This window comes from Sebastes fasciatus, chromosome 10, assembly GCF_043250625.1.
Source record: "Sebastes fasciatus isolate fSebFas1 chromosome 10, fSebFas1.pri, whole genome shotgun sequence".
Classification (NCBI taxonomy): Eukaryota; Metazoa; Chordata; class Actinopteri; order Perciformes; family Sebastidae; genus Sebastes; species Sebastes fasciatus.
Genome location: NC_133804.1, coordinates 20,336,887 through 20,352,364, shown reverse-complemented (window position 1 = coordinate 20,352,364; position 15,478 = coordinate 20,336,887). Strand labels below are relative to the sequence as shown.

Here is a 15,478-nt window from a genome sequence, read left to right as displayed (position 1 = left end):
AGTTCATCTTGATTACCAGTGTGTGTGACTTTGCACTAAACTGGTTCTCTTTTATATCACTTGTTGTAATTTGTATTTTCAACTCAAAGCGTCGCTGTTGGCAAGCGTGTTGAGATTTAACTAGATGTTATTTTTTTCTGTCTGTGTCCTGCCCCTTCGTGTACATACGGTGGACACAATCGGAGAAAGACAGAATGCACAGTCGGCGCTCATAAGGAGCTCTACGAGGATTTATATATCTGGATCTGGTGTTTTGCTTCCTATAGTTGGAGTGTGGACGCTTTTTTTTCTATCTACTTTTGCTTAGGCTGCATTGGGAATGTTTCTGTTTTAATGGCGCAGGAAACGACTTCGCAGAGAACAATGAGACGGCAAGTACTGTTGTTTCTCTCGGTGCTATGTCTCAGCTCGGTGCTCGGGCAGGTCAGCTATTCCATCCCCGAAGAAATGGCGAAAGGCTCTGTCGTTGGTAACATAGCGCATGATTTAGGTTTAGATCTTAAACGGCTGAAATCAGGCAAAGCTCGTGTCTATACGGGAGGCAGCGTAGAGTACATCGGGCTGAATAAAGAAAGGGGAGTCCTCCATATCCAGGAGAGGATCGACAGAGAGGCTTTATGTGGAGAGACGACGCCTTGTGCTTTGCATTTCCAGTTAATTCTGGAAAACCCAATGGAGCTGTTTCGTGTAACAGTGGAGATCACCGACATAAACGATAATACCCCCAGCTTTACTAACGCAGAAAAACGCTTTGAAATCAGCGAGTCTGCTGTTACAGGATCGAAATTCATTTTAGAGACAGCATTTGATTCTGACATTGGCATGAATGGCTTACAACAATACTCACTTACTCCTACTGATAATTTTGTATTAAAGCTAGAAAATCAAGCAGACGGAAATAAAAAGGTCGAGATGGTTTTACAGAAGCCTCTAGATCGGGAGAAGCAGGAATATATTTCACTGATGTTAACTGCTATAGACGGAGGAGAGCCGCAGATGTCAGGGACAATGCAGATATTTGTCAATGTATTAGATGCGAATGACAACGCACCTTCATTCGCTAAACCGCTGTATAAAGCAAAAATATTAGAAAATTCCCCCAAAGGCACCAGCGTAACGACTGTAAGTGCATTTGATAAAGACCTCGGCTCAAATAGAGAAATATCATATCTTATTTCTACCAGCAAACGTCTTTTATCTGAACTGTTTAAGATTAATTCGAAAACTGGTGAAATTATCCTAGTCGGTGACATAGATTATGAAAAGGCAAAAACATATCAAATGAATATCGAAGCTGTAGACAGCGGAGGACTCTCTGATTCCACTAAAGTAATAGTTGATGTTATTGATATAAATGACAATAAACCTCAAATAAATATTGTCTCTAAATCAGAATCCATATTAGAGGACTCACATCCAAACACTGTAATAGCTATGTTAAGTGTAAATGATCCAGATTCAGAGAATAGTGGAGAGGTACAGTGTAATATAGACGGTGACATTCCCTTCAAAATACAAACTACATTAAATGGATTTTATACTTTAGTCACTGAGGTCGCTTTAGACAGAGAGATCGCTTCTCAGTATAATATAACAGTGACGTGCTCTGATGGGGGAGTGCCCTCCCTCTCCAGCAGCGTCACTCTCACCTTACAGATCTCTGATGTGAATGATAACGCGCCTGTCTTTGAGAGGAGCTCATATGAGGCCTACATTGTAGAAAACAACACACCAGGCCTCTCTATATTCACAGTGAAAGCCAGAGACGCTGACTGGAACCAGAATGCCCGTGTTTCTTACATACTGGAGGACTCCTCTGTTAACGGAGTGCCGGTCTCCTCATATGTGTCCGTTAGTGCTGATAGTGGAGTCATCCATGCAGTGCGCTCTTTTGACTACGAGCAGATCAAAGACTTCCACTTCCGCGTCAAAGCGCAGGATGGAGGTTCCCCTCCACTCAGTAGCAACGTGACTGTGAAAGTACTGATCCAGGACCAGAACGACAACCCCCCTCAGGTTCTGTACCCAGTCCAGACTGGTGGCTCTCTGGTGGCTGAAATGGTGCCTCGTTCAGCAGATGTGGGCTATCTGGTCACTAAAGTGGTGGCTGTTGATGTGGACTCTGGACAGAATGCCTGGCTCTCCTATAAACTGCAGAAAGCCACAGACAGGGCGCTGTTTGAAGTGGGCTTACAGAATGGAGAAATAAGAACTATCCGCCAAGTCACTGATAAAGATGCTGTGAAACAAAGACTGACTGTTATAGTGGAGGACAACGGGCAGCCCTCTCGTTCAGCTACAGTCATTGTTAACGTGGCGGTGGCGGACAGCTTCCCTGAAGTGCTGTCTGAGTTCACTGACTTTACACATGACAAGGAGTACAATGACAACCTGACTTTTTACTTAGTGTTGGCTCTGGCTGTAGTCTCCTTCCTCTTCATCACGTGTTTAGTGGTTATTATATCAGTGAAGATCTACAGGTGGAGACAGTCTCGCGTCCTGTATCACTCCGGTCTCCCTGTGATTCCATATTATCCACCACGTTACTCAGACACTTTGGGGACAGGGACTCTCCAACACGTGTACAACTACGAGGTGTGCAGGACGACTGACTCCAGAAAGAGTGACTGTAAGTTCGGAGGAGCCGGTAGTCAGAACGTGCTGATAATGGACCCCAGTTCTACAGGGACGATGCAGCGGATACAGAGTGAGAAGAGCATCCTGGATGAACCAGACTCTCCTCTAGAGGTTGGTCATTTCAGTTGTAACTTGTTTGTATGTTCTCTGTGACTGGTAAGTTCCTAACCAGGCGCCATTTATGACTAGTCTGCAATCAGCACCATGGACAAAGACACTGATTTTGCCCCGGGCTTTCTTCGTTTTTTTGTTTGAAATACTTAATGCTGTTGCTAATGGCAAGTATCTTTGTGTGTGCAAGCGCGTTTGTGTCTGCAGGATCTGGGTTGCAGGCCAGAAGGCTATTTTTTTAAGTTGTTTCGTGAAGCATGGCTTGATTTTTACCTAATATTAATGGTGCTGGATAACAATGGCTTATTAGCTTACGTTTAATCGTTCTGCTGGTGATGGTACATATGCTACAGCCAGACTAGTGGCCTACTCTGTCATCATAAATTAGTTTCTATCTTGCTTTCTTGTTTTCTACTTGTCATTATCAGACGCTTTTGGGGAATTCGTTTGGTCTTTTCTTTTTCAGCACCATGGAGAGCAACATGGTGTGCTTCTCTATCTATCTATCTATCTATCTATCTATCTATCTATCTATCTATCTATCTATCTATCTATCTATCTATCTATCTATATATGCTAACAGTTATATGACATGTCAGGATTTGCAAATGTTTGACTAGTACATGTCTGTGGCACTTATTATTTGAATTTAACTCTTACTCCATACATCATTATAAGGTAATAGTATGTCCTTCCCACTGTCATAACAACATGTATGGATGACGTTTTTAACCAAAGTATCAAGTAAGCTCCCTTATTATACAGTTTTGCATTTGTTTTACTATCTATTTGAGAGGCTGTTTCTGCTGTTACATATAATAGTTGTATAGTCTCGAGTACAGTGCTTTTTCTCCAGTCGTTTCTGTAGTTCCTTACTGTGTACTCTTAGGGCCGCTGTTGGCCAGTGTGTTGATGTTTCACGGTGGATATAAAGAGAAACCTCCCCCATAACGATGATATCAGAGAGAGAAAGACAGACACTTGGTTACAACGTCGGAGCACACTTAAACAACGACCGTGCAGAAGCCCTTTTTACCGATGTGGAGGATTATGGAGTAACACCTTTTAGTCGTTTTTCATGACATTTAATGGACTATAAATATCCGGGCATCGTGGAACATAATTCGTCCCTTTCAATTCCGCGAGGAAAATGTCGGGCAGAACAATGAGACGGCAAGTACTGTTGTTTTCCTTGGTCCTTCATCTCAGTTCAGTGCTCGGACAAGTCAGTTACTCCATCCCTGAGGAAATGCCGAGCGGCTCTTTAGTCGGTAATATTGCTCAGGATTTGGGTTTAGATGTAAAACGACTGAAATCAGGCAAAGCTCGCGTGTATACGGGAGACAGTGCGGGATACATCGAGCTGAATAAAGAGCGAGGAGTCCTCCTCATCAGAGACAGAATAGACAGAGAAGCGATATGCAGACAGACTACCCCTTGTGCTTTACATTTTCAGATCATTTTAGAGAACCCTATGCAGTTTTACAGTGTCACAGTGGAGATTACAGATATAAATGACAATCCTCCCACCTTTGAAAAAAATGAAGTCAGTTTTAAAATCAGCGAATCTGCTGTAATCGGAGCTAAATTCGTGTTAGATGGAGCGATAGATCTTGATGTCGGTACAAATGGTCTTCAAAAATACAATCTTAATCCTACTGATAATTTTGTACTGAAACGGGACAGCCATGGTGATGGAACAGAAAAAGTGGAAATGATTTTACAGAAGCCTCTCGACAGAGAGAAAGAGGAGTTGGTCTCTTTAGTTTTAACCGCTTTTGATGGAGGAGACCCGCAAATGTCAGGAACAATTCGGATTTTCATCACAGTGTTAGATGCCAATGATAACGCTCCTGTTTTTACACAGTCCACCTACACAGCCACTGTTTTTGAAAACGCTCCAGAAGGGACAATTGTCACCGCCGTTACTGCGTCAGATGCAGATTATGGAATGTATGGTAGAATAAAATATTCAATTGCAAACAGTTTAGATCAATCCCATGCACTGTTTCGGATAAACGAAGACAGCGGTGAAATTAGATTGATTGGAAATATTGATTATGAAAATGCACGGTATTATCATATTAACATACGTGCAAGTGATGATGGTGGACTTACAGATTCGTGTAAAGTCGTAGTTGAAGTAGTGGATATGAACGACAACAAACCAACGATTAACATAATGTCAAAATCAAACATGATATCTGAGCACTCTAAACCGAGCACTGTTGTAGCAATGATGAACGTCCAAGACCCAGATTCAAATGAAAACGGTAAAGTTCACTGTTTTATCAACGATAACACCCCTTTAACTATAATGTCGACATCAAATAATTTCTATAGTTTAGTGACGGACAGTGATTTAGACAGAGAGGTCGCCTCTCATTATAATATAACAGTGACGTGCTCTGATGAGGGAGTGCCCTCTCTCTCCAGCAGCGTCACTCTCACCTTACAGATCTCTGATGTGAATGATAACGCGCCTGTCTTTGAGAGGAGCTCATATGAGGCCTACATTGTAGAAAACAACACACCAGGCCTCTCTATATTCACAGTGAAAGCCAGAGACGCTGACTGGAACCAGAATGCCCGTGTTTCTTACATACTGGAGGACTCCTCTGTTAACGGAGTGCCAGTCTCCTCATATGTGTCCGTTAGTGCTGATAGTGGAGTCATCCATGCAGTGCGCTCTTTTGACTACGAGCAGATCAAAGACTTCCAATTCCGCGTCAAAGCGCAGGATGGAGGTTCCCCTCCACTCAGTAGCAACGTGACTGTGAAAGTACTGATCCAGGACCAGAACGACAACCCTCCTCAGGTCCTGTACCCAGTCCAGACTGGTGGCTCTCTGGTGGCTGAAATGGTGCCTCGTTCAGCAGATGTGGGCTATCTGGTCACTAAAGTGGTGGCTGTTGATGTGGACTCTGGACAGAATGCCTGGCTCTCCTATAAACTGCAGAAAGCCACAGACAGGGCGCTGTTTGAAGTGGGCTTACAGAATGGAGAAATAAGAACTATCCGCCAAGTCACTGATAAAGATGCTGTGAAACAAAGACTGGCTGTTATAGTGGAGGACAACGGGCAGCCCTCTCGTTCAGCTACAGTCATTGTTAACGTGGCGGTGGCGGACAGCTTCCCTGAAGTGCTGTCTGAGTTCACTGACTTTACACACGACAAGGAGTACAATGACAACCTGACTTTCTACTTAGTGTTGGCTCTGGCTGTAGTCTCCTTCCTCTTCATCACGTGTTTAGTGGTTATTATATCAGTGAAGATCTACAGGTGGAGACAGTCTCGCGTCCTGTATCACTCCAGTCTCCCTGTGATTCCATATTATCCACCACGTTACTCAGACACTTTGGGGACAGGGACTCTCCAACACGTGTACAACTACGAGGTGTGCAGGACGACTGACTCCAGAAAGAGTGACTGTAAGTTCGGAGGAGCCGGTAGTCAGAACGTGCTGATAATGGATCCCAGTTCTACAGGGACGATGCAGCGGATACAGAGTGAGAAGAGCATCCTGGATGAACCAGACTCTCCTCTAGAGGTCAGAATATTACGATTTCTACTTCGCAGTGATGTAATTTACAACCCAAACCGTTTCAGTACATTGGACAGAGAAATAACAGCATATCTTGTCTTTTTTTCTTTCTTTTTATATTGCTCTTTTATGTAAAAGTTGTTTTTCTCCTTCATTGAAATTACACATGATTGTCTTTATATTGGGCCAATATTTCTTGGTATTTATTCGTGGAACATATTGTGCTGTTTTGCATCAATTTTCAAATTAAACAGCACCAATGGTGTTTGTGGAGTGTTTGTGTATTCAGCGGCCATAGAAGTAACAACAGAGGCAGCAGTATTTATTTTTTAAACTTGTGTAATTTCGTCTTGTGAACTCAGTGGGCCGCTGTTGACCAGCGTCTTAGTGTTTAAATTTATATTTATATACCAGGACATCCCCCTGTTCTCTCACAAGAGAGAAGGACTCCGAAGCATAACGCACAGTCGACGGTGGATAAAACGCCATGCACGGAATATCACGTTGGAATAATATATTCGTCTATTGTTGACTGAACAGATCATTCTGGATTATTTTTTATTTGCATCGGCGGCGCTGATTGCAAAAGGGAGGAGAACAAGTTAATTTGGTTCGACGGGTGAGCCTGACAGAACAATGAGACGGCAAGTACTGTTGTTTTTCTCGGTCCTGTGTCTCAGTTCAGTGCTCGGCCAGGTCAGCTACTCCATTCCCGAGGAAATGGAGAAAGGCTCATTGGTTGGTAACATAGCTCAGGATTTAGGGCTAGATTTTAAAAGGCTCAAATCGGGCAGAGCTCGTATTCATTCTGGAGACAGTGCGGAATACATGGAGCTGAACAGAGACAGGGGCGTCCTCCTCATCAAAGAGAGGATAGACAGAGAAACGCTGTGTGGAGAAACGACGCCCTGCGCTTTGCATTTGCAGATGATTTTGGAAAATCCGATGGAATTGTTCCGCATAACAATAGAAATCACAGACATAAACGATAACGCTCCCAGCTTTGAATCGAAAGAGAAGCGTTTTGAAATCAGCGAGTCTGCAGTTATTGGGTCTAAATTTGTGCTGGACAAAGCCATCGATGCTGACATCGGTACAAATGGTCTCCAGAGCTATTCGCTTAATCCAACAAACAACTTTGCATTGAAACTAGAGAGTCAGGCGGACGGAGGTAAAAAGGTAGAAATGGTTTTACAGAAGCCTCTAGACCGAGAGCACCAGGAGCAGATCTCACTGTTATTAACTGCTCTAGATGGCGGACAGCCGCGTATGTCTGGCACAATGCAGATCATTATTAACGTATTAGATGCAAACGATAATGCGCCTGTATTCACTAAACCAGTATACAAGGCAACAATAACCGAGAATTCCCAGAGGGGAACCAGTGTTATAACTGTTAGTGCATCTGATAAAGATGGAGGCTCTAATGGAGAAATATCATATGCAATTTCAAATAAGCGTCGATTATCTGACCTATTTCAGATCGATGGAAGAACAGGAGAGGTTATCTTGATCGGTGAAATAGATTATGAAAAAGCGAAGCTTTTCCAAATAGATATCGAGGCTATTGATAATGGAGGACTCTCTGATTCCAGTAAGATACTGATTGATGTCACTGATGTCAATGACAATAATCCTCAGTTGAAATTACTTTCTAAATCAGACAGCATTTTAGAAGACTCTCCCGAGAATACTGTTATTGCTATGCTGAGCGTAAATGACCCTGACTCTGAGAGGAATGGAGAGGTGAAGTGTAATATTAACGATGACATTCCTTTTAAAATACAAAGTACAATGAATGGATTTTATAGTTTACTTACAGAGGTAGCTTTGGATAGAGAGGTCGCCTCCCATTATAATATAACAGTGACGTGCTCTGATGAGGGAGTGCCCTCCCTCTCCAGCAGCGTCACTCTCACCTTACAGATCTCTGATGTGAATGATAACGCGCCTGTCTTTGAGAGGAGCTCATATGAGGCCTACATTGTAGAAAACAACACACCAGGCCTCTCTATATTCACAGTGAAAGCCAGAGACGCTGACTGGAACCAGAATGCCCGTGTTTCTTACATACTGGAGGACTCCCCTGTTAACGGAGTGCCAGTCTCCTCATATGTGTCCGTTAGTGCTGATAGTGGAGTCATCCATGCAGTGCGCTCTTTTGACTACGAGCAGATCAAAGACTTCCACTTCCGCGTCAAAGCGCAGGATGGAGGTTCCCCTCCACTCAGCAGCACCGTGACTGTGAAAGTACTGATCCAGGACCAGAACGACAACCCTCCTCAGGTCCTGTACCCAGTCCAGACTGGTGGCTCTCTGGTGGCTGAAATGGTGCCTCGTTCAGCAGATGTGGGCTATCTGGTCACTAAAGTGGTGGCTGTTGATGTGGACTCTGGACAGAATGCCTGGCTCTCCTATAAACTGCAGAAAGCCACAGACAGGGCGCTGTTTGAAGTGGGCTTACAGAATGGAGAAATAAGAACTATCCGCCAAGCCACTGATAAAGATGCTGTGAAACAAAGACTGACTGTTATAGTGGAGGACAACGGGCAGCCCTCTCGTTCAGCTACAGTCATTGTTAACGTGGCGGTGGCGGACAGCTTCCCTGAAGTGCTGTCTGAGTTCACTGACTTTACACACGACAAGGAGTACAACGACAACCTGACTTTTTACTTAGTGTTGGCTCTGGCTGTAGTCTCCTTCCTCTTCATCACGTGTTTAGTGGTTATTATCTCAGTGAAGATCTACAGGTGGAGACAGTCTCGCGTCCTGTATCACTCCAGTCTCCCTGTGATTCCATATTATCCACCACGTTACTCAGACACTTTGGGGACAGGGACTCTCCAACACGTGTACAACTACGAGGTGTGCAGGACGACTGACTCCAGAAAGAGTGACTGTAAGTTCGGAGGAGCCGGTAGTCAGAACGTGCTGATAATGGACCCCAGTTCTACAGGGACGATGCAGCGGATACAGAGTGAGAAGAGCATCCTGGATGAACCAGACTCTCCTCTAGAGGTTAGAATTCCCTAGCTATCTATTCTTTCGTTGAAATTACGCTTTAAATCACTTTCCTTGTATTTTCAGCACCTTGGAGAGCGACATGATTACATATTTAAAACCATGTATTTTTTTCAAGTTAATCATATGGGGCTAATACCTGTATAAGCGTTGGCACAGTGTGATTTCTTCAGTTAGGCAAAATTCCAGCACCTTGGAAAGCGACAATGAAAGCACAGCTCCACATTGTTTCCCTTTTGTACGCTCCCTCCTCATGTCCTTTTCCCTGTCTGTAGTAGAGTGTTTCTTCAAGTATTCTACTTCCCAGTTCATTTGACTGAATCTCTATAGGAGAATCTCATTTGTTTTGTTAGTCTGGAAAGCTGAGCAGGCTGTGTGTAATTTCTGTAGTATTTTGAGTTTGCATTGCATTCTTGCTGTATTACTTGTGTACTTTCACAATTTGAACTCATCGGGCCGCTGTTGCCCAATGTGTTGCAGTTGCGAGTTGTTTTTATAACAGCCATCTTCCTGGCATATAACTGAGGCGCAGTCACATACGTAGCAAGCTCACTACGGAGATCAGACCCTGTTATCTACGGACCTCTCAAGCTGGACTTCTATTTTTTTGAATCTGTGGATTTAAAACATTTTCTCTTCCATTTGTAATTTACATCTAACGGAATCTTATTCGTAAAACGGAATAAAACACGGTAGCTGTGGTGCAACAGAGGTATCGGACAGAACAATGAAACGGCAAGTACTGTTGTTAATCTCCATCTTCTGCCTCGGCTCTGTGATCGGGCAGGTCAGCTACTCTATTCCGGAGGAAATGGCAAAAGGCTCTCTGGTCGGTAACATAGCTCAGGATTTAGCTTTAGACGTCAGACGGCTTAAGTCAGGTAAAGCTCGTATTTATACGGGAGACAGTGTTCAGTATATCGAGCTGAACAGAGAAAGAGGAGTCCTCGTTATTAAAGAAAAAATAGACCGCGAGGCGCTCTGCAGACAGACGACGCCTTGCGCTTTGCATTTTCAGATTACGTTAGAAAACCCACTAGAATTATTTCCAGTTACTGTAGAAATCACAGATATTAATGACAATGCTCCATTATTCCAAAAGGAGGAGAGGAGGTTTGAAATAAGCGAGTCTGCAGTCATCGGCTCTAAATTCATGCTGGAGAAAGCGATGGACCCCGATATAGGACTGAATGGTCTGCAGAAATACACCCTAAAGCCGAGTGACAATTTTGTGCTTAAACTGCATTCTCAATCCGATGGAAGCAAAAAGGTAGAAATGATTTTGCAAAAGCCGTTAGACCGAGAGAAACAAGAAGACCTATCGTTAGTGCTGACAGCGGAGGATGGAGGAGAACCACAAATGACTGGAACAATGCAGATTCATATCACTGTGCTGGATGTAAACGACAATGCCCCTGTTTTTAGTAAACCCGTTTACAAAGCAAGCATTACAGAAAACTCCGTCATAGGAACCCTTGTTGCGAAGGTCAGTGCTTCGGATGCAGACAAAGGCTCAAATGGAGAGGTGATCTACGTCATCGGGAATAGCATGGATACTGTTTCAACGTTATTTCACATTAATAAGGAAGGAGATGTGATACTAGATGGCCCGATAGACTATGAAAAAGAAAAGAATTATCACATCGATATAGAGGCGATGGATCAGGGCGGACTCTCGGATTCAAGTAAGATAATAATTGATGTAATTGACGTGAACGACAACAGCCCTATTGTAAATATGATATCTACATCGGGCTCAGTACCAGAAGATTCAGCACACAAAACAGTAATCGCTTTAATGAGTGTAAATGACCCTGATTCTGAAACCAATGGGAAAGTAAATTGTGTGATAAATGAAAATATCCCATTTGGAATTAAATTTACATCCAATAATTTCTATAGTTTAGTGACAGACAGTGATTTAGACAGAGAGAGGGACTCCCATTATAATATAACAGTGACGTGCTCTGATGAGGGAGTGCCCTCCCTCTCCAGCAGCGTCACTCTCACCTTACAGATCTCTGATGTGAATGATAACGCGCCTGTCTTTGAGAGGAGCTCATATGAGGCCTACATTGTAGAAAACAACACACCAGGCCTCTCTATATTCACAGTGAAAGCCAGAGACGCTGACTGGAACCAGAATGCCCGTGTTTCTTACATACTGGAGGACTCCTCTGTTAACGGAGTGCCAGTCTCCTCATATGTGTCCGTTAGTGCTGATAGTGGAGTCATCCATGCAGTGCGCTCTTTTGACTACGAGCAGATCAAAGACTTCCACTTCCGCGTCAAAGCGCAGGATGGAGGTTCCCCTCCACTCAGTAGCAACGTGACTGTCAAAGTATCGATCCAGGACCAGAACGACAACCCTCCTCAGGTCCTGTACCCAGTCCAGACTGGTGGCTCTCTGGTGGCTGAAATGGTGCCTCGTTCAGCAGATGTGGGCTATCTGGTCACTAAAGTGGTGGCTGTTGATGGGGACTCTGGACAGAATGCCTGGCTCTCCTATAAACTGCAGAAAGCCACAGACAGGGCGCTGTTTGAAGTGGGCTTACAGAATGGAGAAATAAGAACTATCCGCCAAGTCACTGATAAAGATGCTGTGAAACAAAGACTGACTGTTATAGTGGAGGACAACGGGCAGCCCTCTCGTTCAGCTACAGTCATTGTTAACGTGGCGGTGGCGGACAGCTTCCCTGAAGTGCTGTCTGAGTTCACTGACTTTACACACGACAAGGAGTACAATGACAACCTGACTTTTTACTTAGTGTTGGCTCTGGCTGTAGTCTCCTTCCTCTTCATCACGTGTTTAGTGGTTATTATATCAGTGAAGATCTACAGGTGGAGACAGTCTCGCGTCCTGTATCACTCCAGTCTCCCTGTGATTCCATATTATCCACCACGTTACTCAGACACTTTGGGGACAGGGACTCTCCAACACGTGTACAACTACGAGGTGTGCAGGACGACTGACTCCAGAAAGAGTGACTGTAAGTTCGGAGGAGCCGGTAGTCAGAACGTGCTGATAATGGACCCCAGTTCTACAGGGACGATGCAGCGGATACAGAGTGAGAAGAGCATCCTGGATGAACCAGACTCTCCTCTAGAGGTTAGAATATTACGATTCTTCTTATCAAACTCATAGTTTTATTTAATTTTACTTCTCAGTGATATCATTTACAACCCAAACCGTTTCAGTACCATGGACAGCGAAATAACAGCATATCTCGTCTTTTTTCTTTCTTTTTATATTGCTCATTTATGTAAAAGTTGTTTTTCTCCTTCATTGACATTGCAGATGGTTGTCTTTATAATGGGCCAATATTTCTTGGTATTTATTCGTGGAACATATTTTGCTGTTTTGCATTAATTTGCCAATTAAACAGCACCAATAGTGTTTGTAGAGTGTTGGTGTATTCAGCTGCCATAGAAGTACAACAGAGGCAGCAGTGTATTTTTTCTTTAATTTGTGTAATTTCGTGTTGTGAACTCAGTGGGCCGCTGTTGACCAGCGTCTTGGCGTTTAAATTTATATTTATATACCAGGACATCCCCCTGACTCTCACAAGAGAGAAGGACTCCGAAGCATAACGCACAGTCGACGGTGGATAAAACGCAATGCACGGAATATCAAGTTGGAATAATATACTCGTCTATTGTTGACTGAACAGATCATTCTGGATTATTTTTTATTTGCATCGGCGGCGCTGATTGCAAAAGGGAGGAGAACACGTTAATTTTGTTCAGCGGGTGAGCCTGACAGAACAATGAGACGGCAAGTACTGTTGTTTTTCTCGGTCCTGTGTCTCAGTTCAGTGCTCGGCCAGGTCAGCTACTCCATTCCCGAGGAAATGGCCAAAGGCTCATTAGTTGGTAACATAGCTCAAGATTTAGGTTTAGATGTTAAACGACTACAAGCGGGTAAAGCTCGCATCCACACGGGAGACAGTGCGGAATACATTCAGCTTAACAAGGAAAAAGGACTCCTCGTTATCAAAGAGAGAATAGACCGCGAAGCTCTCTGTGGTCAGACAACGCCTTGCGCTTTGCATTTTCAGATTGTCTTAGAAAACCCAATCGAAATATTCCAGATTACTGTTGAAATCACAGATATTAATGACAATGCTCCCGTGTTTGAAAAGGAAGAGAGGAGGTTTGAAATAAGCGAGTCTGCAGTTATCGGCTCTAAATTCATGCTGGAGAAAGCAATAGACCCTGATATAGGACTGAATGGTCTTCAGAGCTATACACTGAAGCCCAATGATCATTTCATGCTTAAATTGCATAGTCAGTCTGATGGCGGTAAAAAGGTTGAGATGATTTTACAGAAGCCTCTGGATAGAGAAAAGCAGGAGTCTGCATCATTATTGTTAACAGCTATAGATGGGGGAGAACCGCAGAGGTCTGGCACGATGCAGATTCATATTACTGTATTAGATGCTAATGATAACGCTCCTGTTTTCACGCAGAACATTTACAAAGCAAGTGTAAAAGAAAACTCCCCCACAGGAACACTCATTACAAAAGTGAGTGCCTCCGATGTAGACAAAGGCTCGAATGGAGAGGTTAGCTACGTCATTGGAAATAGCATGAGGAGCATTTCAAAGTTATTCCACGTTACTGAAGACGGTCAACTTATATTAAATGGGCCTATTGATTATGAAAAAGCCAAGAAGTATGAGATTGATATAGAGGCAGTTGATCGAGGTGGTTTATCTGATTCGAGCAAAGTGGTAATTGAGGTAGGTGACATTAATGACAATAGCCCCGTTATTAATATGATTTCATCATCAAATTCAATAGGAGAGGATTCACGTCCAGATACAGTGGTAGCTGTAATGAGTGTAAACGATCCAGATTCTGAAGAAAACGGGAAAGTCCGATGTACAATTAATAAACATATACCGTTTACAATCACAGCAACATCCAGTAATTTCTATAGCATCGTGACAGACAGTGAATTAGACAGAGAGAGGGACTCTCAGTATAATATAACAGTGACGTGCTCTGATGAGGGAGTGCCCTCCCTCTCCAGCAGCGTCACTCTCACCTTACAGATCTCTGATGTGAATGATAACGCGCCTGTCTTTGAGAGGAGCTCATATGAGGCCTACATTGTAGAAAACAACACACCAGGCCTCTCTATATTCACAGTGAAAGCCAGAGACGCTGACTGGAACCAGAATGCCCGTGTTTCTTACATACTGGAGGACTCCTCTGTTAACGGAGTGACAGTCTCCTCATATGTGTCCGTTAGTGCTGATAGTGGAGTCATCCATGCAGTGCGCTCTTTTGACTACGAGCAGATCAAAAACTTCCACTTCCGCGTCAAAGCGCAGGATGGAGGTTCCCCTCCACTCAGTAGCAACGTGACTGTGAAAGTACTGATCCAGGACCAGAACGACAACCCTCCTCAGGTCCTGTACCCAGTCCAGACTGGTGGCTCTCTGGTGGCTGAAATGGTGCCTCGTTCAGCAGATGTGGGCTATCTGGTCACTAAAGTGGTGGCTGTTGATGGGGACTCTGGACAGAATGCCTGGCTCTCCTATAAACTGCAGAAAGCCACAGACAGGGCGCTGTTTGAAGTGGGCTTACAGAATGGAGAAATAAGAACTATCCGCCAAGTCACTGATAAAGATGCTGTGAAACAAAGACTGACTGTTATAGTGGAGGACAACGGGCAGCCCTCTCGTTCAGCTACAGTCATTGTTAACGTGGCGGTGGCGGACAGCTTCCCTGAAGTGCTGTCTGAGTTCACTGACTTTACGCACGACAAGGAGTACAACGACAACCTGACTTTTTATTTAGTGTTGGCCCTGGCTGTAGTCTCCTTCCTCTTCATCACGTGTTTAGTGGTTATTATATCAGTGAAGATCTACAGGTGGAGACAGTCTCGCATCATGTATCACTCCAGTCTCCCTGTGATTCCATATTATCCACCACGTTACTCAGACACTTTGGGGACAGGGACTCTCCAACACGTGTACAACTACGAGGTGTGCAGGACGACTGACTCCAGAAAGAGTGACTGTAAGTTCGGAGGAGCCGGTAGTCAGAACGTGCTGATAATGGACCCCAGTTCTACAGGGACGATGCAGCGGATACAGAGTGAGAAGAGCATCCTGGATGAACCAGACTCTCCTCTGGAGGTTAGAAAGGCGTTTC

The 15,478-nt window shown here is 44.0% G+C and overlaps 5 protein-coding genes across 23 annotated transcripts in view; all 5 read left to right on the top strand.

Annotated features, from left to right (window-relative positions):
* Nucleotides 1-15,478, top strand: part of LOC141775468 (protocadherin gamma-C5-like) — a 227,851-nt gene that overhangs the window by 144,777 nt on the left and 67,596 nt on the right. For 3 of the 19 annotated variants that reach the window (XM_074648888.1, XM_074648875.1, XM_074648874.1), the window contains exon 1: nucleotides 12,969-15,462. The exons of the other annotated variants lie outside the window; for them this stretch is intronic. In XM_074648888.1, coding sequence (XP_074504989.1) covers nucleotides 13,081-15,462 — 2,382 coding nt within the window. In that variant the 5' untranslated portion in view covers nucleotides 12,969-13,080. Of the gene's footprint in view, nucleotides 1-12,968; nucleotides 15,463-15,478 lie in introns of those variants that run through there. 19 annotated transcript variants of the gene reach the window in all.
* On the top strand, nucleotides 25-3,242 carry LOC141775460 (protocadherin beta-16-like). Its single transcript, XM_074648848.1, has one exon. The coding sequence runs from the start codon at nucleotides 334-336 to the stop codon at nucleotides 2,788-2,790; it is 2,457 nt and encodes an 818-aa protein (XP_074504949.1). The 5' UTR covers nucleotides 25-333; the 3' UTR covers nucleotides 2,791-3,242.
* LOC141775459 (protocadherin beta-4-like) lies at nucleotides 3,314-6,532 on the top strand. Its single transcript, XM_074648847.1, has one exon. The coding sequence runs from the start codon at nucleotides 3,899-3,901 to the stop codon at nucleotides 6,425-6,427; it is 2,529 nt and encodes an 842-aa protein (XP_074504948.1). The 5' UTR covers nucleotides 3,314-3,898; the 3' UTR covers nucleotides 6,428-6,532.
* On the top strand, nucleotides 6,685-9,325 carry LOC141775859 (protocadherin beta-16-like). Its single transcript, XM_074649603.1, has one exon. The coding sequence runs from the start codon at nucleotides 6,929-6,931 to the stop codon at nucleotides 9,323-9,325; it is 2,397 nt and encodes a 798-aa protein (XP_074505704.1). The 5' UTR covers nucleotides 6,685-6,928.
* Nucleotides 9,570-12,771, top strand: LOC141775482 (protocadherin beta-16-like). The gene has a single exon (XM_074648912.1). It carries the CDS (start codon nucleotides 10,041-10,043, stop codon nucleotides 12,456-12,458), a length of 2,418 nt encoding a protein of 805 aa, XP_074505013.1. The 5' UTR covers nucleotides 9,570-10,040; the 3' UTR covers nucleotides 12,459-12,771.